We start from the raw sequence: 20,895 nt of genomic DNA on the forward strand, positions 1-20,895 counted from the left end.
GCCCCCATACGAACGACAACTTTCAGAAGTTGAGAAACTTGTGCGAGCTAAGGGCTAACGAGATCTCACCTTTTAACGTGTGATTCCTAACACGGTTGCAGAATCATTCCAGCTTCAACCAGATAAATTCTCTCGAGAAAAATTATTTACAGTTTTTCCAAGGATACCATCTAAAAAGAACACTTCCATGGTTTTTGCTCACTTTATTATCATCAATACCTCAACATGAAATAAGTTTTGTGTATATTGTAAGTTTTCAGTGTATTTTAACGAATTTCGGTAACCATATGACTTCATTTCAATTTCCTTTTTTTGTTGCAATAAAATTGAAAGCGATAATATTTTTGAATGGAGAATAACGAGACATTTCAACGATATATCACAAACCCATACCCCCCATTTAAAAAATGGGGTTTGTACATGTCATTTCACGGGGATTGAAGGTAGGGGTAGTATTTTTCCGTTGAACTAGGCCGAATCATGATTTAAATTTGATATATTTCGGGATTTTAGTAGAATATATCCCTTCCTTGCTGCAAAAATGACATAACTCAAAAATGGCGATTTTTCAGGAGGAGCATTTGAAAGTGTTGTTCTTCTTTAAAATACCCAGGAATGTTTTGCAATACTGATGTTATTTGATTTTGATATCAACTGGGTGAAGCAGTATTAGAAACCACCGAAATCGATTTTATTTTTTGGTGTTTACTACACTCAAATAGCAAAAATTAGGGCTCCGTTTGGTTTGTGACGTTCTGGCTGCATAAGTTGTCCACATGACAGGTCAAATTCAAAAATATGACGTTTTTGCTATTGAAAATGTTTGAAAATTTATTCATTCGGTGCAATATTACATCATTTGCTGAGTAATAGGGATTTGAAAATAATCAAAAGTTAACGTTTTTTCAAAATGATTTCATAATTTTTCTCAATCAGGATACAAAACCACTACTACAATACAGTCTTACGGTTGTATATTATGAAAAGTTTACAACTTCACACCTGAAAACTACAATAGAATAAAAAAGAATCTGAATAAAAGAAATCACATAAGTACATACGTCATAGTTGTACATCATCAAGATCAGGAATTTCAGCGGTTGCCATAAGATCTCGCAGAATCTGACTAGGAACTTGGTTCGGATGTCCATCGTTCTCTGGTTGAAGAGATAAAATGACTATTAAACCACACACGAAAAAAAAAAACAAAAAAAAAATCAAATACGTACGAGATGTAAGGGCAGAAACTCGTTTTTCCTTCCCAACTAAATACACCGCAATTGGTGGGTTGGTAATTACTGTAGAAAAAATAAACCACCGTTTCATAATCAAATAATAATATCAAGTAGCAACAATTATAACTGACCTCATGATTACCGACTAGAACGTCACAAACATCAATGATTCGAACTCAACTTGAAGTACTAGCTAAGTGTTCGCTTCAAGGATGTTATATTTTGTTTTACGTCAAGGCCAACCCAGAATTCTTTATCTGTGAAATAGACACATTTCAAAATGAAAGTGGACAATACTCGATTGTCGGCTGCAAGAACGTCATATTAAGGAACAACACGGCTGGTTTTCAGAATTCCAATTTCATCAATAAAGCTACATTTCAAAATATGACTTTGTTAAAGAAAGAAAGTTACGGAGAAGAATGATTCATAAACTCCCCATCTATTCGAAAGTGACGGTTTGTTTTGATTCTCAATTGCTTTCAATCGCCTGATTGCTTTTTATGAACTTTCTTATATTATCGATTGATTTGTTAGCCATGTCCAAGTCAGAAAGATTTATGGAACATCATTTCCTAATTGATATGCATCATCTATACTGAATGACGCCTTGAAATTATTATTAGTATAAATCAATTTAATGATTAAATCGCATAATCGAGTGAACGTCATTATAGACTGTCATATATGTCATTCGTGATGAAGGGGTTGGGATTTCATGAATGAATTGAATACTCTATCTTGTAATGTTAGCCAGATTGGTACTGAAAAGGCAATAAGACGGGTGTCTTATTCGGGAACATCGATGTTCGCCATTGAGGATGACAGTGTTTCATGTAAGTGAAACTTCTACCTCTTTCATATATTATATTGTACAGAATGATATCTGATTCAATTCCATAACGAATGTTTGGAGTACAAACTGAATAGAAAGTTTTTTTGTACAATTCAATGTTCAGTAAAAGTAGTTTCTGAAAGTTACTTCTTTGAATGGTCAACAAATTTTTGTGAAGAATTCACCTCGAAGTCATTTGCTTTCTTCCTTCCTTTGGAAGATTCCCATATTTTTTGTACGAGGATGGAGGAGAAAGCCAGAACCTTCCTTTCCCAAAAATCATTCTCTCCTTGAAACGTATTCCCATCAATTTGAACCAGAATCCTATGGCTGGGATTAGATCAAATTTGAGAATGGACCCCTATCATTATCTACAGGGGTGGTATATAAGGGCTAATGTGTAAGTAAGCTAATGTATAAGATAATGTATAAGTTTTAATGTATAAGTTTGAAAATGTCCTTATAGGATGAAACTGCAGTAACTTCAGATACGAATAGAAGTGGTAAAAAACATAGAAAGTTTCAATTCTCTTTCCTGAATTTTATAGTTTTGCTCCGAGTGAATTTTACTTTTTCAGCCACCCTCTTCTTTCAGAATCTCGAACAATGAACCAAGCATTCTCTTTCTCCTTCAACGTAATGCGTTTCAGATAATCCTCTGGCGTTCCAAGTTCATTCATATTCCTAGAACCGGCCTTGGAACTAACTACAGTCAAGCAGTAAACTAGAGCGTGTCCAAACTCATATTCAAATTCAATTTCTATTTCTCTCATGAAATTCTGGAAGTTGAGTCGGGAATCAATGAAACTATGGTCATTCACAGCCTTGATGAAATGATCGTAGTAATACTTGATCAGGTCATCGAAATGTAGTTCCAGAACCTCTTTGGGTACACTAGACCAAAGGAAGAAAAGTAAATCTGATGCCGGGGAGCCGTAATAAAAACCTTGAAAGTCGATGAATTTGTTAGCAACGGGTTTTCTATCTACAAACTTCTGCATAGTGTTGTTAGTCCACAAATCAGTATGTATGAGTGTAACGAAGGGTTCTCTGGAAGCACACCTTGGTTTGTAAAAACTCTCATTAACTTTGTATGCCCAGCTAGCTACTGCTTTGTTTTCTTTCAGTACAGCTTCCGAAGCCCTTATCATGGGATCCATGATATCCTGTCCTTCTCGAAAACGACTGCAATACGGTTCAATATAATTTCTGAACACCTCTGGCTTTTTCATTCGGAGTGCTAGTGGTACAGCATGAAAAAGGGCCATGTCTCTCAATATCAGTTGGGTAGTATCAAGATCGAAACCTTCAAATCGATCTATATTAATGAAACCTGAAAGAGTAATTCCGCTATTAGTTCGTGAAACTACCTGGAATGATGACAAAAATAACGATTCAATGGAAAAATAACACACTAGATACCAGACGTCATTTGGCACTATTTAAGGCTCATGATAACGTATTGCAACTTAATTTCATCAACGAGTGACATAAAATGTTCATTAATCGAAAGGGGCACATTTTTAGAAAAAAGGTTTCGGCTTTTTACTTCTTCAGCTTAATTTTTTCGAAAAAGGGCTTTTTCTCACAGTTTATGTCTGAAAGTAACGTCTTTGCGTGATCTAAACATATTTGTGAAGAGTTTATTTCATTTCGAAATTATTTGCTTTTTTTTCCTTTGGAAGTTTCTGGAGAAGTAGAAAGTCCAAACCTTTCTTTCTCGAAACAATCACATCACTTGTTTGGTAGAAATCCATATTTCTCTACCTGCTGAATTATACAAATTGCCAATCGTTTCCAATGACTCAGATAATGAAGTGATTTTGAAAAGAAAGAGTATATTACTATCGACTTTTTCACTTGTTTCTTGTTATTATTTATGAAATTGATACCTACGGCTTCACTTAGAAAATATTTGAATACAAAAAAGCGCACCCAACATATTAGATTAGTGCGGTTGATTTCTGTTGATGAGCTCATAGCTTCTAACCAAGTGTTATCCATTTCAAACTCGGTTATACTACACTGATGAAGACCATCAGGTCAGACAAAGTTGATAGCAGTTTTTCCACTTTCCCATTTGAAATTCAAAGGAAGTTCGAAATATCAATGAATATAACAATGAATAGAAAAATATATCCAGCGATCAACAAGATCGCTGTTCATCATCAGAGTAGGGGGTCTTGTTGGAGACGACTCGCATTGTGACAAAAAGGGGAGGTAGTTCAGTTTTTCAATCAATCGGTTTCAGTTTCCAGAGTAGATCATTTTAAAAATGAAATTATCAGAAAATCATAATGCAGAATCATCAAAATAGAAAAATAGAACCGCTGAAAGAACAAGAACTGCCAAGAATTCAGAAAAACTATCAAAGTGATTTATGCATTATCCACTTTATTCATTCAGCATTTCAATTCGTTATATTCCAACCATTCGTCATTTATTTCTTCAAAGTATTAGAAAATCATGAGTTATCAAAAGAGACGAAATAGAACCGCGAAAGTGCAAGAACTGCCAAGAATTCAGAGAAACCATCAAACTAATTTATACATCATTTGGCATTTGATTTTGTTATATTTCAACCATTTTTCATTCATTTCTCGGAAGTATCGGAAAATCAAAATTATCAAAATCGACAAAATAGAACCGTCAAAGTGCAAGAACTGCCTAAAATTCTGAAAAACCATTGATCTGATTTATACATTATCCACTTTATTCATTCAGTATTTCATCTCCTTATATTTGAACCATTCTTTATTCATTTATTCATTTGAACCAATCTTATTCAGTTCATCACAATGCAAAATCATCAAAATATACAAAATAGAACCGCGAAAGAGCAAGAACTGCCAAAAATTGAGAAAAATTATCAAACTGATTTATACATTATCCAGTTCATTCATTCAGTATTCGATTTCGTTATGTTTCAACCATTCTCTATTCATTTCATTCAAAATAATAGATTTTTTTTAATAAACACGTGTAGGTTTCTGAGATGATACAAAATGACGGAATTGGCAGAAATATGATCTTATTTTTTGAATCCGAGCGCAAAAATCTGAATATTATGAGATGGACCGGGAAGTTCCTCAGGGATCGATCTTGGGGCCGCTTATTTTTTTTGTTATCCATTAACGATCTACCTGACTATATCAATTCAGATTCAGTAGTTCTTTACGTAGATGATACTATATTGGCCATTGATGTAGATAGTCCTGAAGACTTACAAAAAAAACTTAATAATTTATCAGAAGACTTCATGAATTGGTGTGAAAGAAATTTTGAAAGTGAATGCATAGAAAACAGCCTGTATGCATTTTCATTCTAGGTGGAAGTCTGTGACTGATATTCAAGTGGTTGTCAAAAATAGCACTATCCATCTTTCTGAAGTTATGAAATTCTTTGGAACTTATATAGACAGTGAAATGAGTTGGGAAAATAATATTGATGCCATAAGCAAAAAAGTGAACACAGGTTACTATGTTATATTGTAATTGAAAAATATGTTCAATACCAATCAACTCATCAATATATATTATGCTCTAATCTACTACAACATCCTATAACATCAACATCTGGGGATGCGCCAGTAATTTAAACAGAATATTTGTTTCCCAAAAAAGAAGTATTCGACGCATTTTCAATCTGAAACCAGATGAATTGTGCAGACCATGTTTTCAAAAATATAAAATTTCAACAGTTCCATTCATTTATGTTTTCAAATATATAATGTTATTTATGCAACATGTTGAGATGTATTAAACAGTTTCTTATTGCCATGGTTACCCAACTAGAAACGTAGATCTCATCAGAATTCCTGCACACAGCTCATCATTCTATGAAAAAAGCCCCTGATATAGAGGTATAAAGATTTTGAATCATCTTCTTCGCAAACCTGAAAGAGCAACGGAATAAAAACTTTTTCAAATGAAAATTGAAAGTACATTTGCGAAACGAAAGTTACTATAGTATCAAAGGATTTCTTGATACAAAATGAAAATGTGTTTGTATGTATGAATATAAATGTAATAAATGTTTTCATGTAGGTATATATGTAGAAATCTATTGAATAGTGATATTTTGATATTGTGGCTACATACATTTGTCTACCATAACGTAACGTTTCCTATATCATGATGTATGTGATCTGTAAGGATTGAATAAAGATTATTATATTATTATTATACATATTTTTCAAAGGTGTAGGCTCAGGATTATCAAATACGTTGTTATAAGTACAAATAACTGCCTGAAAAGAGATATGAACGTTGACCAAACTGCCTTGAAGATATTCCCATAATCAAAAATCTCAAACAACATTTCTTGATACCAATTAACTTCAACTCGTCTACTTTGAGCAGTAACATTTTTTTATAACGTCAAATAAAAGCTTCGGAAAGATCACATTTTGTATATATTTCTATTGAGGTAATTCAAAAATAAAATATGGAAGTAATATATAATAATAATATGTCTTCATTAGAACAGTATGCAAAACGGAACAAATGTGTTTTACATTCATTTACAAATTATTGCTGACCTAAGAGGCAAAATTCAGTAGCCCACTACGTAAAACCTAGTGAGGTCCTGATCAACCACTTAACCTTCTACCCTTCTATTATTAGATACTTGGATATCATGTATCCAGTAAGGTCTCTAATTACACTAATACAACCTTTCTCATCGTAACTACAAGCTTCTCCTAGTTTAAATTCATTCAGAAGACCTGACACAAAAGTAACTGAATGTCAATATATTTCTTTGTCTGCTCCGAGAGAAGTAGTAAAAGTGTTCAATCAATTTCAACAAATTAAATCTACATGTTTCAGATGTGATTGTAGAAAATCAATTAGAAGAGTTCAGAAATACCATCTTGACTGAAGGTACACCGGATTTGATCTTTTATTGAAAGTTGAAAAATGTTTTCTGTACTTATAATATCTGGGGGCGATGCATTCAGGAAACTACCTATGTTATGAGAAAATGAACGTTTGTATAAGCAAGAATTGGGTTGTGTGATATAGATTCGATTTTTCTGTGGAATGTTCACAGAGTTATTCAGATGTTTTTTCTATCAAAATGTTGTGTTCTTTTCTTCATATTCAGCCAGCTGAATTCCTTTAGTTTACCCAATACATAGAAGCACCTTCTCAAACCGTAAATGAATCTGATACACGAATTCTGAATTTTTTGGAATCGTGACTCATCTTTTACAGTCAAACAAGGACCATTAATCACATCGCCGAAGGTGAGCTGGGACCAGATCAATGATTCTGAGGAAACAGTTTCAATTTGCTGATTCAGAATATGCCGACATCCATACAAGAGTTTAATTTTACCAAAATATTTTCAACATGGAGGCTGATAGTCCATATGCAAACCCAAGTTTCTGGCATTGTCAACTATTGGAAGGATTTCATCGTTGATTTTAATAATAAAATCTTTCAGAAATTTCAAATGCTCAGCCTTAAATCCAAATAATAACACTACAGCTTTGAAAAGATTTATTTGGAGACAGTGGTTATTAGAAGGAGGTACTGATTTCGGCATATCATTATTGACATTGTTTATTGCTAACCTACTATTTTCTGGCTTGAAGGATATGTACATTTGAGTGTCGTCAGCGTAAAAGTGTGATTGACACCGTGAAAGGCTAGAAGTGAAATTGATTGTTCAATTCTCACTGCTTGGATTCTGTAACACAGATAATTGCTCAGTAAGAGCTTTGGACCATCATTCAATTCAATGTGATCGAAAATTGCTAATAAAAGGCGCTTCTGAGTAATCCAGAATGAACAATTCCATTTATGATTCATGTAAATTATGAATCATACGAATATGCAATCATACAAATTAATATATCATACAAACAGTTAGACACAGGAACAAAAAATTGTCACTGACATTCTCCAATGAAAAAGTTGATACATTGTATCATAATTGTTCGTTGAATCAGAAAAAGCCAGTATCAGTTGCAACTGTCTTGTAAATGTTTGAAGGTGATTGACAATGTTTCGTGATGAATTTCACTAGTTCGGACCTCCATTGTCTATTATATAAAATGATTTTATGAGGTTACACAGAAAGATCAACTAATTAGTTTCGACGTGGAAAGCCTTTACACCAACGTTCCGGTCGGAGAAGCACTCCAAATTATACAGAGAAAGCTATCCGAAGACGGGAACCTGAAAGAGAGAACAAATCTACCTATAGAAGTAATTATGGAATTACTAGGATGCTGTATACGAAACTGTTATTTCCAACTGAAGGACGAATTCTTTACACAAGATGAGGGACTGCCAATGGGATCGCCACTTTCACCAGTCACAAGAAACCTCGAGTCTGGTTGAGATATGTTGACGACACCTTCATAATATGGAACCATGGGAAGACTGAACTAGAACCCTTCCTGAAACACATCAACAGCGTGATACCTTCCATCACTTTCACAATGGAGGAGGAAATCCACAACGAATTGCCATTCTTAGACGTTTTGATGAAGAGGACCGACACTGAGTGGGAAACATCTGTATACCGAAAACCCACTCATACGGGACAGTATCTGAACCACAAATCCAACCACCATCAATCGACAAAAAGGGGAATCATCAAGACTCTAAGATCCGGTAACACTATCCGTAGCAGCCTCACGAAAACCAGGCCCCCAAACGCAGACTGCGATTCCAAGAATTGCATTTACCGGGTACCCTGTGAGTGCGGAAAATCCTATATTGGTGAAACTAAGAGGCCATTGAATGTTCGCATTGCCGAGCACAAGAAGCACACACAGCGAGGAGGAACCAGCAAATCAGGAATAGCAGACCATGTTTGGACCCATCAACACAACATCGAGTGGTCCCAAGCTGAGATCTTGCACAGAGAGGAACATTGATTTAGGAGAAAATTTAAGGAAGCCGCATACATGTTGTCCAACAACGTATTCAGCCAGGCCAGCGTAGAAATACGAAACATATGGAAACCCATCATCAAACGAAAAATGGCCAACTCCCGCCAAAACGGTCATCTCTCACGGAATCAGTGAAGCGGAAAATAGAAAGCGGAGAAAGTGAAAGTATTTCAACGACCTATAAAATAGTCATCTCTCGGAGGAATCAGTCCAGTCATCACCCGAAGACGATTGTAGATACCAACAATCGAAACGTCGTGAACTAACGTGACTTGGAATCTCTACACTTTTTATTTTATTATTTTCTCTTTTCATTCCTTTAATTTATATTTATTCAATTATTATATTTTTACTTGTAGGTTATTTCACTATCATTTCATTTCAGGTTTATTGTTGCTTAATATAATTGTTATTCTCAGCTATCCTTTTGTTAATTATTCTTTTTTACTTGTTTCAGGGATTTCAAATCATTTTATATAATAGACAATGGAAGTCCGAACTAGTGAAATTCAATGTCTTGTAAATACTTCAATTTTTACTCCACACCACATATTTCATCGATTATGTAGAATTCCCTGTGCACTGACTCTCCTGATCAAGTTCAAAGTGAAATAACATTGTGTACCTATGCACTACAAATATTTTGTATCAATTTTGTAACTCACGGAATGACAATCGCTTACCTTTCTCAATAGAATGAAAATTTTGCTGAAGTTCACAAACTTGGCGCAGTTAGTTGGACCTTCAACACTAGTGTGACACGCGAGAACCTGTGGTCCTAGTTCTCCAAAGAAAGAAAAACTTATGAACCTAAACTATTGGACTGCAGCCGGACCATAAACATTTCTTCGGTAGGTACGACAGATAATCATCTCGAAATTTTTTCCTGTTTTGAACTGATCATTTTTTTTGTCTACATGTTCTGCTCTAGTTCCAGAATGTAGTGACTTCATATCAAGAACAAACTCGAAAATAAACCAGCAAATTGGTACAGCTATTCAAAAATAACCGCTTACTCCAGAAGAAAGGCAGATCCAACATGATCTTATTGGAACCACGATACTAAACACCCTTTCAGCAAGATTACTACCTATACTTCTGAGCCAAAAATCCACCTTTAATGCTCAAAGGGCATTGGAAGAATTGAAAGAGAACTACAACTATCTTCCATTTCCAACAACAAAAGTTGAATGAAAATCTCAACCAATACAAAAACACAAAAACTTCACACAAAAAAAATTTTACAATCTTCAGAAACGAAAGAAACGAATCCAAAATGAAAGAACTGTGAAACAAAGTCCTCCGAAACAAAAAAAATCCGAAAACCAAATTCCCAACAATGTTCCAAAGTTTTCAACAAAATTTTCAATGACCAAATCTTCAAATGCAAAATTTTAGGCCAGGTTAACCCAAGACTTTCAGTAATGACACAAAATCCAATCCAACAAACACCATCGACTATTCAACCCAATCATAATTTCAATCTTACGAATACATAAAACCACGGCTTCAATAATGATACTGTTGTTAATCATCCCACCCAAAAAAAAAAAAAAAAATAACGCCAGCTGCTGCTGGTCGTCATAAATCAATTGTGACGTGATCGAGACTGCGTCCAATAAAGACGTAGACTTCGCGACTATTCTAGTAAAATGCCGCATCGCTTCGATAGACTTTCAGAAAATTCTCCATTAGCTTCGAGGAAATTCGATAACCATATATAAACACTACCCATGCGCATATCCAATAGTGAAGAAAAGTCAAGGGACAGTGCGGTGCGAATTCAAATGAGGCGATAGACATTTGAATATTAGTTTGAATTTTCAGTTGAAGTATTTGATTGAATTAAGAGTGGCGTGAAGTCAAGTTTGATTATTGTAGAGTATAGTCAATTATTGGCAAACCCACGGAAAAAAAGTAACATTGATGGAACAAACTCGATGAAAATCCATTACTGAATTAATTAATACAGTTCTTTCTATAAAAGGCTTTACAAAAACCGCGACACGTGTTTCGCTATACAATAGCCTTCCCAAGCATTTTCAAGTTTACGATTGTATAGCGGAACACGTGTCGCGCCTTTAGTAAAACCTTTTATAGTGAAAATCATACAATAAACTGTATTATTCAATTCGAAAAACGTAACAATACCGATAATTTATTATCGGAAGTGACGAATTTTCAGAAAACCTTTACGGCTCCATTAATGAAAACTTTACCTACACTTCCTACATACCAAAATCATTATACCTTTTTTTCACTAACCGCTGAATCAGTTTGAAAGTCAGGATTTGCTGAAATAGAAATCAATTTGAGGAAATAGTTCACAAACTACACGATTTCAGAAATGAAGGAACTCATTTCATGTTTCTAAAATGTTTTGCAAACACGCTACTGAACAGCTATGTTGACGTGGTAACGAATTGTTTTCATCATTATCAAATACTCATGTAGAGAATATTGACTCCAGTCCGTCTAGTTTGTTTTCAAGTTGAGAGATTACTTTCGTTATCTCAACTTTACTGCGCTGCTCCAAGTAAATAAAGATAGCAAGTTTTTTAGTTCCAATTCATATGGATGCTCAAAATTGTTTATAGTTTAGTTGTCTTCCAATCATAGTCATTCGCATGACTTATATTTAATTTCAACTGATTGTTGGACAGGCCGAAATACAATAAGTTGCTCTAAAAAATATTGATTTTGCATTAGCGTACTGTTTTACGACAAAAATATGATTAGGAATTAGTATAAATGATGTTTTGATTTGACCTCTGTGAAAACTTTCAAAATGTTGATTCTTCACGTTCAAAAATACTTATAATAATTCAAACTATTTTTTTTTCAAAAAAGTATGTTCCTTATGTCTATTTTGAAATTGCCCTTTTTCTTTGATGACGATTGCAAATGAATTTTGATTTTTAAGTGGCACATTTGGTATTTTTGTCGATTATATTTCAAATAATATTGAATGACGAGACATATTCCATACTAGGGAAAAAGGGTTTCAGCTTTCTATTTCTCTATCTTTGCTACGTGGGTTTTATGTCCAAGATATAGAAAAATTACAATAGGGTTGCCAAATAAAAACACCAATAACAAACCCGACTTGGTAAGACAAAAAAAACCAAGCATAATTCTAGCAGAGTAGGGGTGAGTCGTTTTCCAATTTCTTTGCCCAGTGACATAGTTATCAGTGCGTCGAATATTATACCAGAATTTAACCCGTTGATGGACAATGTAAACAGTTGGATTGATAACCGAGTTTGGAGGAATATTTGGGAGCTGCTCACTGAACCAGGTTTCGAATGAAGCCGCAGTCATATTTTCGTGGTAAGCAGCAGACGAATCTTTTATATTTTTGGCCGACAGAAGCAAAGCGTTAGGTACGAAACCACTTTCATTCCCGGCATGCAAAATTATAACACGTTTTCCCCTTGAAGAAGGTGTGTTCAAAGCACAATACTTGGTTTCGTCTACCCAGCCATATTTGACAACATCATGGGTGTCAAATATTCTCGGTAGCTTTTCATTCGCCTCAAATATTCTTGTGGGAGTTGAACAATGCGTGTCGATTCCATTATGACCATCCGATTGTTCAATTTTTTATATTTGAAACCACAAGACAATAAGACACCTCGTAGAGTTTCTAAAGATTTGTAATTGTAATCGGGATAGTCGAGTAATTTATACCAAATCAATTCCAAGGTTGATACTTCATTTTTTTGGTATATACCATAAATTGTTCGCCGAATCACATCTTTTGTAGCACCACCGACATTTGCGAATTTTTTATTCCTTTGTTTTCGTTTCATTGCATGGTCAATGACATCCCCTATTTTTATGAATCGAAGAACTGTCGAACGAGATAGTTTCGTTAACTCGCATATTCTATTCACAATAGCATTCTGTGAAGTGTGACAGTTTTCCTTCTTCAAGCATTCATTATTATTTAAAATTACTCGCTGAATTCGAACATGTGAGTCCTTATTTTCAAATTCCGGATCCCTGTCGATTGACACAGATTCCTCACACGTGATGTTATCATTTGTTCCAAATTAATTTGCAGGTAGTGGTACCACTAGTTAATTACCGAGAAATCAATACGGATAATCATCATTTAACAAACAAAGTCCACATCGGACCGAAAAACTTTAGGTATATGAACAGCTAACCCTTGTCTTTAGATTCAGTATCAATTTGCTTCTCCTGAAGATGCTAACCTTGGTAGGGAAACGCACGTCGAGTACAAAAATATCAGTTTGGTGATAGGGTAATTATCTCTTGAAATAGTTTTCAAAAATCGGTTTGCAAAACCACTCACTACCTCACCTAACCCCACGAACACACGGCACTGATGAAGAAATATTGTGAAACGTACAAAAAATTAGTGTTCAGTCAGTTCAGCCTTCCGAGCCTTCATTCCTCTACTACGTTTGATTGCACGTTTACTAACTATCTGGGCGACTAGGGACCACAGACAAGAAATGTTTATGCCTGTAGTCTCATTTTTTTTGCCGTTCCAATTAGGAATGGATAGACTATACCACTTTTATTTATAACCAACGTAACTGCAGTTTCGTCCTATATGGCTACATCCATCAATTGAGCAAGCAAGTTTCTTAAATTTTTTCAATGAACTAAGCCTAAGCTGCTTTTTTGGTGATCCTTATAACCTTGCAAAGGGGTGCAGACTGCTCTAACAATATTATGGAAATACTGACGCCTCGGAAATTCGTAGCAGCCCACTGCTACGGTATATCGACAAAAAGAAATCATTGAAACGAAAGCGATTCTTTGCAATTTATATGAATCTAGCTAGCAAATACGTTTTTCTATAGGGATAACTACACACCCTGAAGAAAATATTCTTCGTCACAACAATATTTACATGAATAGTGTGAAAAGAAAAATCAGAAGTTCAGTTGAGTTGCGCGAAAATAATCTACTAACCTGTTGACAATGGAGGGTGTTTTCACCTTGATTTTCATTGGAAGATTGATAGGAGATGTAGATATTGATTATCTGCCTGGTATAAATCCTGCGTTTGCAGCTATGACTCTCGATACTACAACAAGATGCTCTAACGCACACAATATCAAAAAGAAACCACACTTAGCCAAAAATTTCGAAAGCCCTTTTAGGTAATCAACCAGGCAAACCTTAAGTTAGGAATCAACTACTGAATTGGTTTCCGTCAAAACTTTCGATTTTGAGGAAAACAACACAAAATCGCTTCATGGTTTTTATATCGGAATAATCATATGCGGGTTGAAGGTGAATAAAGGACCATCAATCTGCAGAAAAGTTATATGAAAACGGTCTGATCGTATATCGAAATTATAAAAACAAAATTTTTAAATGATTGAAAAAACCGTAACATTTTTAAACAAAAAACTAGGAATCTTCGAACGAAAAGAAGAAAGCCAATAATTTCAAATTGGATCTTTCATAAACATCTGAGAAAAAAAGATTTCAGCTTTCAACTTCTCCAATTTTATATACAGAAAATAGCATAATCCTTCAAAGGAAAGAAGAAAGCAATGAAGATGGAGAAGTAGAAAGCTTTTTTGAAAAATCACCCTCTTCTGAAAACATACGAATGTTAACGAATGTTTGGAGTACAAACTGAATTCGAAAGCGTATTTTTTGTATAACTCAATGTTGGTATGAAAGTGGTCGTTCACAAATCATTAATTTTTTTTCATCTTCATGAAGAGTTCAATTAGAAATTAACTGATGTTTTTCTTTGGAATAATCCCACAGTTTTGTTGTATGATAAATAAGAAGTAGAAAGCAAAAACCTTCCTTTACCAAAAATCAATCTCTTCTAAAAGTATTTTTTTTTAATTTATGTTCCATACTTTTTGCGAAAAAAAGCTCTTTTCCGAAAACTGATATCCTCTAAAAATATTCCCTTCTCAATTCAGAAACAAACTCCAATTTCAGTATTTGGGTATGGCAATCGGAATTTGATTTTAGTAAAAAACTTTCAGATGGAAATATCACATGCGTCAATGAAAAATACAAAGTGTTTTTTCTAACACATGAAATAGAGAATTTAGTAGCGAAATAAGTTATTGAGTAGATTCAAATTATTTCTCACAAAAAAAAATTCTTCATTTACCATTAAATTGTTGCATTCATTGATTTTGCCTATTGAAAGAAGAGCTGGAAAGCTGGCTAAAACCTGCCTTCATCTCCAGAATTAGAAAAAGATAAATGACACCGTTTTTTCTTCACTTCATTCTCAAATATTCTCGACAGATATTAATAAATAACATGGACACTTTGAGTGAAGAATTTGAATAGAAACAAATAACTCACCATCTGCCATTAAATTTTCGAAAATTAAAACGGCATCATCATCTATTATACAACTCCCGCCGAGTAAATTTTTCCTTGTTGCCAAACACTCACTGAAACAATCTAGAACATTGGTTACTCCTACTCTCCTCTGGAAATCGTGGAGAGTTGGGACAATGATTTCATAGAAGGCCATTTCGTTGAGGAAGGTTTCTTGAACTTTGAATATTTTTCTGAACAGCTCCGACTCTGGAAGCATTTTTGCCACGGCGTATAACATTTCTTCTCCTCCTGTTTTGTTGTTAGTCAATAAGATGTCTACTTTCAACATCACACTCCCGAAGTTTTCTCCAGGAGCTGTCAACCTGGATACTTCAAATTTTTTTATTGATTTACTGTTGCCCAAATAAAAACTGAGTAGTTCGGGAAGATTTTTGATTGTGTAAGGCTCCATTTATGTAGATTTTATCTAATTAGAAGTTCCATAAACTACTTCGCTATGATAACAACTGAAAGATTTTCTCATCTCACTAACAACCATATACAGTCCCCCCCCTTTTATTTTTTGAATTGGTCAACTCAAAAAATTGAAATTTGGGATAATGAAATTAATGCATGAATTAAAAATTGAGCAATACCTATCACTAATGAAAGAATAAAATAATTCCTTGAAACCAAAAAAATATCAAATTCAATAAAAACTAAAAAGAGAAATTTCGTAAGATTCCAGACGCTGAACTCTATGTAAAAGTAGCAACCTTATTTAGATAGGATCATATCGCTTTTCCTGTAGAATAGCAAATAAGGAACTCGCGTTCCCTGGGGTTTCAATACGTCTTCTTTTTGCACGGTCTTGACCAAAGAATCGTCGTACCTAATCCAGCAATTGTAGCCGACGTGGAAGGCATCGGTCACGTAGTGTCCAATGTTGGCATTTTTGCCTTCGTAGTAAACGACGGCGAATAGCTTGTATTGTCTCTCTATTGGAGATTGTATTTCCGACGATATCAAAGTCGAATCATACTTCAAGTCGAATTCAAAATCAAAAGCCTTGATAATCTTCGTGAAACGGTCGTTGCTGTATTTGAAAAGCTTCAGATGCAAAATAAGGATAACGGGAAGTTTGCAGAGCGTAATTTGCTCCCAAGCTTCGACCTTCTCGTTTGTTTTCGACGAAGTCACTCCCTCTAAAATGTTCTTGGAGACAAGTACCTTAAGCACTTCTCTGACGGTCTTCACTTTCTCAATGTTGAGTGGCAGGGTGAGGAAAGGCTGGGTATTCTCGGTAATGTGATCCACGTTGCGATGAATGCTCGACTTTAGTTGCCCCCCGAAGATGTCACTTATCGGTGTGTTGATGAAGTCGATCCTTCTGGTTGGATATCCTTGATTTTTCGTTTCTATCATGTTCCATAAATTATTTGATTCATTGCTCAAAGCAGAGTCATCGAGAGGTTTTTCATCTTTAATATAATATTCAACCAACTTATTCACCTCAAACATTTCATCATTGAGTCCATTCAAAAAAAAACCTAGAAACTCTTCTGCATCTTGTTGTCTACCATCGATCCAGTCAGTCCGCATGTTATGCAACATTTTATAAATCAACGTCGGACCGAATGGGATGCCAGTGTTGATTGAAACTTTTTTGTCAATTTTGGAATTTTTATCTACTCTCCCTTTCGTCGAAAAGTTGGAAGGTAGGTGAATGAATCCTTTGTTTTACCATATATTTTTAGGCTGTCAACCATCGTAACAGTATCTGGATCTTGGGAAGGAGCGAAGAGAATAGTCAATTTTTCATCAGCTTGAAGACTTTCTTCTCTGGAGAAAGGAATATCATACCATCTACTACGAGTTGCCGTTAGAGGGAATATTCTACCGAATATTTCTACAAATGAAGGGCACCTTTGAACATCTTGACTACCAATTCCAATATGGTAATAACCATATGGTAATAACCATATTGGAATCATTGTTCGTGACTTCAATAGAAAATCCCAGAGCTTCATTACAAGCTACATATAATCCTGTAGTATTAATGATATATGTATTTCATTTATTTAAATGAATTATCTGAGAAAAAAAAAGGATGAATACTTTATTTTTAAGTGAAATTGACAGATGAAACTTTCAAGATGGCGATTGAATGGAAAGGGGAGCCTTGTGAGACATCTTTTTGAGGCTCCTGACAAATGCTTCACAACCCTACAATATAATGTCAATATCTTCAACTACTACAAAATGGCGGAACTCTTAATAATAGCCTGAATACATTGACATTCAACTACATAATATGAGGTAATAAGCTTGAGGTCGGTTCAGAAGATGCTCGTAATGGTTGCCATGAACTTTTTGACATATAAACAGCCTATCCAATACTTCACGCTGAACATTTTCGAACACAGTAACGTCAATATCTCTACAAATATTTATTTTGCTCTGCCGTCTATCCAATATTGAAGCAGGTTCAGTTTCGTACACCTTTTGCTTCAAACAGCTCTATAAAAAAAGTCCAAAGGTGTCAATTCTGGCGAGTGGGCTGGCCCATCAAATAAAATGTACATTCGTCACTAAAACAAATATTGTGGAGATACGTAGAATGGTTTCCGTCAATATTTCGCAGAATTTTGTCCTTCGAGGAGGGTAAATGGTGTACCATTTTAATTTTGTATGGATGATACCTGTTCTCCACACAATAGAAAGAGACACATCACGAACATTCGCGACGCAATAAGTAGACTGTTAAGGATTTACTACCATCTCACCAATTATTTGCACTTGCTGTTCCTCCGGAATGGATGCATGACCTGAGGGCTTTTTGTTATGTACACTACCGGTAGTTGTGAATTTGGATACAAGTTCCCTCAAATATTTTCTACAGAGAGGACGATTCGGAAAACGTTGATTGAAAATCCTTTTGGTCTCATGAAAGTTCCGCGTCGCACCGTAAATAAAATTCGCTTTAATTTTTTTTTCCAATGGACAAGAATTGACCATTTTAGAGATTGTTGACGTGGTACCTTTCTACTAGTAAAACCGAAAACTAAATGAGAATATTCTGACTGAACAATGATGTTCATTGTCGTAGTAATATTTTTGCCGTTTTTATAAACAAAAAATAACTTAACAAACCTTATCGGGTTGTTGGAATTGCTATATGGCAGATAAAAGGGAATAGGAGCGGTAAAGAGTATTTATGCATTAACAAATTGAAGTTAAACGTAACAAAAAAAAAGCAATGATATTCACCACGAAATATAAATACAGTTCTCTAGATATCAACGGTATAAACCTCAATATCAAAAACGAATAAATTGAAGTTGTGTCATCAGTCAAATACCTTCGTTTTGAACTGGATAATTTTTTAAATTTTGACAATCACTTTGAATATACCTATACATAAGAAAATATCGAAAAAACTATATTCTTTCAGAAAAATAGCACAAAATTTGTCAATGCAGTCCGAAGTAACAGTTTACAATACCATTATTCAACCACACTTTGATTATTGTGCGTCATTATTATTTTTATTTAACCCCAATAAATTAAATATGCTACAAAAACTACAAAATCGAGGGATGAGAGTAATCTTGAAAACAAATCGCCGTACTCCCATAAAAAGTATGCTTGATTGTTTGAATTGGTTATCAGTTGAAAGTAGTCTCTACTATTTTACAATGACTCTAGTATACAAAATTGTAAATGGAATGGCACCAGAATATTTTAAAGATAACATCAAATTCAATAAAAACATTCATAATTATAATACAAAAATTCCAATAATATACATATAAACAGATCGGCATTCGGAAGTACCATGAATTCGTTAATTTTCAAGGGCTTCCACAAGTTCAATGAATTACCTGAAGAAATAAAAAATATATCCATTTTAAAAGATTTCAAAAGAGCACTTGAAGAATTTTAAAAAAGTAATAGAATACAAATTGTATAGTTATGTGGAATTATTTGGGACACCGTGTTAGGAATCACACGTTAAAAGGTAAGACCCCGTTAGTCCTTAGCTCGCACAAGTTTCTTAACTTCTGAGAGTTGTCGTTCGTATGGGGGGGGCAGCTGATTAACGGAAAAACAGATTTTAAACAGATTTTTTTTTAACAGATCATTGGCTATCATTCATTGTTTTTTCATTCATTGTTTTCAATTATTTTCAATTGTTCACTAGGGTATTTGTATCTGTAATGAAACCAAATATCACTGTTTTAATAATATTTTAATTTATATATGTACTTTATCTATTTAAATGTTACTTTTGTTTTATAAAAAATTAACGATAAAAATAAAATAAAAACAACAATAAAAATTAATTGGCGCTCCGGGGCGACTTCGTTGATTCCAATGGCGCATTTGCTTTTTCAGCTGCAGGAAAACCCGGAGAAACCTGCAGCACCACATTATCTGAAGATCTTGATCTAACAATGTCCTCTCTCTTATAAAACAAAATAAAGGGTGTCTCCAGAGGCTCCAATAAATTCAATGCATCGCTAGAATATTAACTTAACATATGATACTGAAATCTCTATATGTAATATTTACTGTCTGGCAACTTGCTAATTCATTTTTTTATTTTTTTATATTTCATTGTGCTAGTGTTATTATTACACCCATAGATATGTATATTATGTTTCCTATTTCAATAATATGTTAATGTGTTTGTCTTCAGGAAATTATCAAATGTTTCGCCATTTTGTACTGGGTGAAGAGACTGACTTCATAATCTAGGATTGTATTCGTCAGGAGCTTCAAAATGATGTATCACAAAACCCACCTTTCCATTTAATTTTTTTCCCAGATTACCCCATCTGGAAAGTTTCATCTATCAATTTCACTTCAAAATGAAGTATTCATGCATTAATTTCATTTCGACTTGACCCGTTCAAAAAATAAAAGGGGGAGTAACATTAAAGAAATGCACTGTATATCAAAGAGCGGTACTTACCAGAAGTAGGCATGTTAGGTCCGTAATATTACATATCTGAATTCAAAAAAGTTATTGAACAAAACTCAACGCAAAAAAACACGAGAGAGGAAAATATTACAGGAACTACATACAGATGTTATCAACTGAAGTGATACTAGCAAATGAATCATCCAATGAAATTAAAACTGTTAGCCTTGATAGAACCTAACCAGAGAGCTCTTGATGTAGTCAGTAGCGGGTGTGCTTGACATTGTTGTGAAACTAAAATGAAATTGATCGCATGGGAACTCCCAAAAATAAAAAAAATTGTTTGTTACAGAACACGCTTTGCGGACCAAACCGGCGATATCGGAACAAGATTAAAACCCATTCCTCAACACAATAATGAATTTTCACACATAACAGTGACGGCGGTTCGAGAATATACATGCTGTTTTTTAGTTATTGTTATCCCGAAAACGGTAAGACCTACAAGATCGGTTAGACCGGACAAAATTTTACGATTTTGTGGAACTAGAGTAACCCTCAGATCGAGTAAATCAGTGTTTTTTTCTTAAATAATCAACAAAATGAACATAACAGTGTTGATGAACGCAATGTTCGACATTGTTTTGGCGAAAGTTCATTCCGCAGCTTTCAGCTTCGAAGATGAGGCCCGTAGTGGACGACCTAC

The 20,895-nt window shown here is 34.4% G+C and overlaps 1 protein-coding gene across 2 annotated transcripts; it reads right to left on the reverse strand.

The window, feature by feature from the left end:
• Positions 1-2,485: 2,485 nt before the first annotated feature.
• LOC111512536 (uncharacterized) lies at positions 2,486-20,405 on the reverse strand. Of its 2 annotated transcripts, XM_074178786.1 has the most exons (3): positions 20,241-20,396; positions 15,302-15,789; positions 2,486-3,403 (listed from the first exon to the last, which is right to left on the reverse strand). In XM_074178786.1, the coding sequence occupies exons 2-3, from the start codon at positions 15,732-15,734 to the stop codon at positions 2,637-2,639; spliced, it is 1,200 nt and encodes a 399-aa protein (XP_074034887.1). In that variant the 5' UTR covers positions 15,735-15,789; positions 20,241-20,396; the 3' UTR covers positions 2,486-2,636. The 2 variants fall into 2 exon arrangements, with proteins under 2 accessions (XP_074034887.1, XP_074034888.1); XM_074178787.1 differs by lacking the exon at positions 15,302-15,789 and having other exon boundaries at positions 20,241-20,405.
• Between the last annotated feature and the right edge of the window lie 490 nt (positions 20,406-20,895).

The sequence above is a fragment of the Leptinotarsa decemlineata genome, unplaced genomic scaffold, assembly GCF_025532065.1.
Source record: "Leptinotarsa decemlineata unplaced genomic scaffold, Ldec_3_MD MMD2_tig00004307_RagTag_RagTag, whole genome shotgun sequence".
Classification (NCBI taxonomy): Eukaryota; Metazoa; Arthropoda; class Insecta; order Coleoptera; family Chrysomelidae; genus Leptinotarsa; species Leptinotarsa decemlineata.

Bases quoted from the DNA above. Each gene is read 5' to 3' on its own strand.
- LOC111512536 (XM_074178786.1), bottom strand. From the start codon at position 15,734: ATGGAGCCTTACACAATCAAAAATCTTCCCGAACTACTCAGTTTTTAT. The intron at 3,404-15,301 runs GTGAGTTATTTG...TTACTCTTTCAG, and splicing joins CGAAAATTTAATGGCAGATG to GTTTCATTAATATAGATCGA.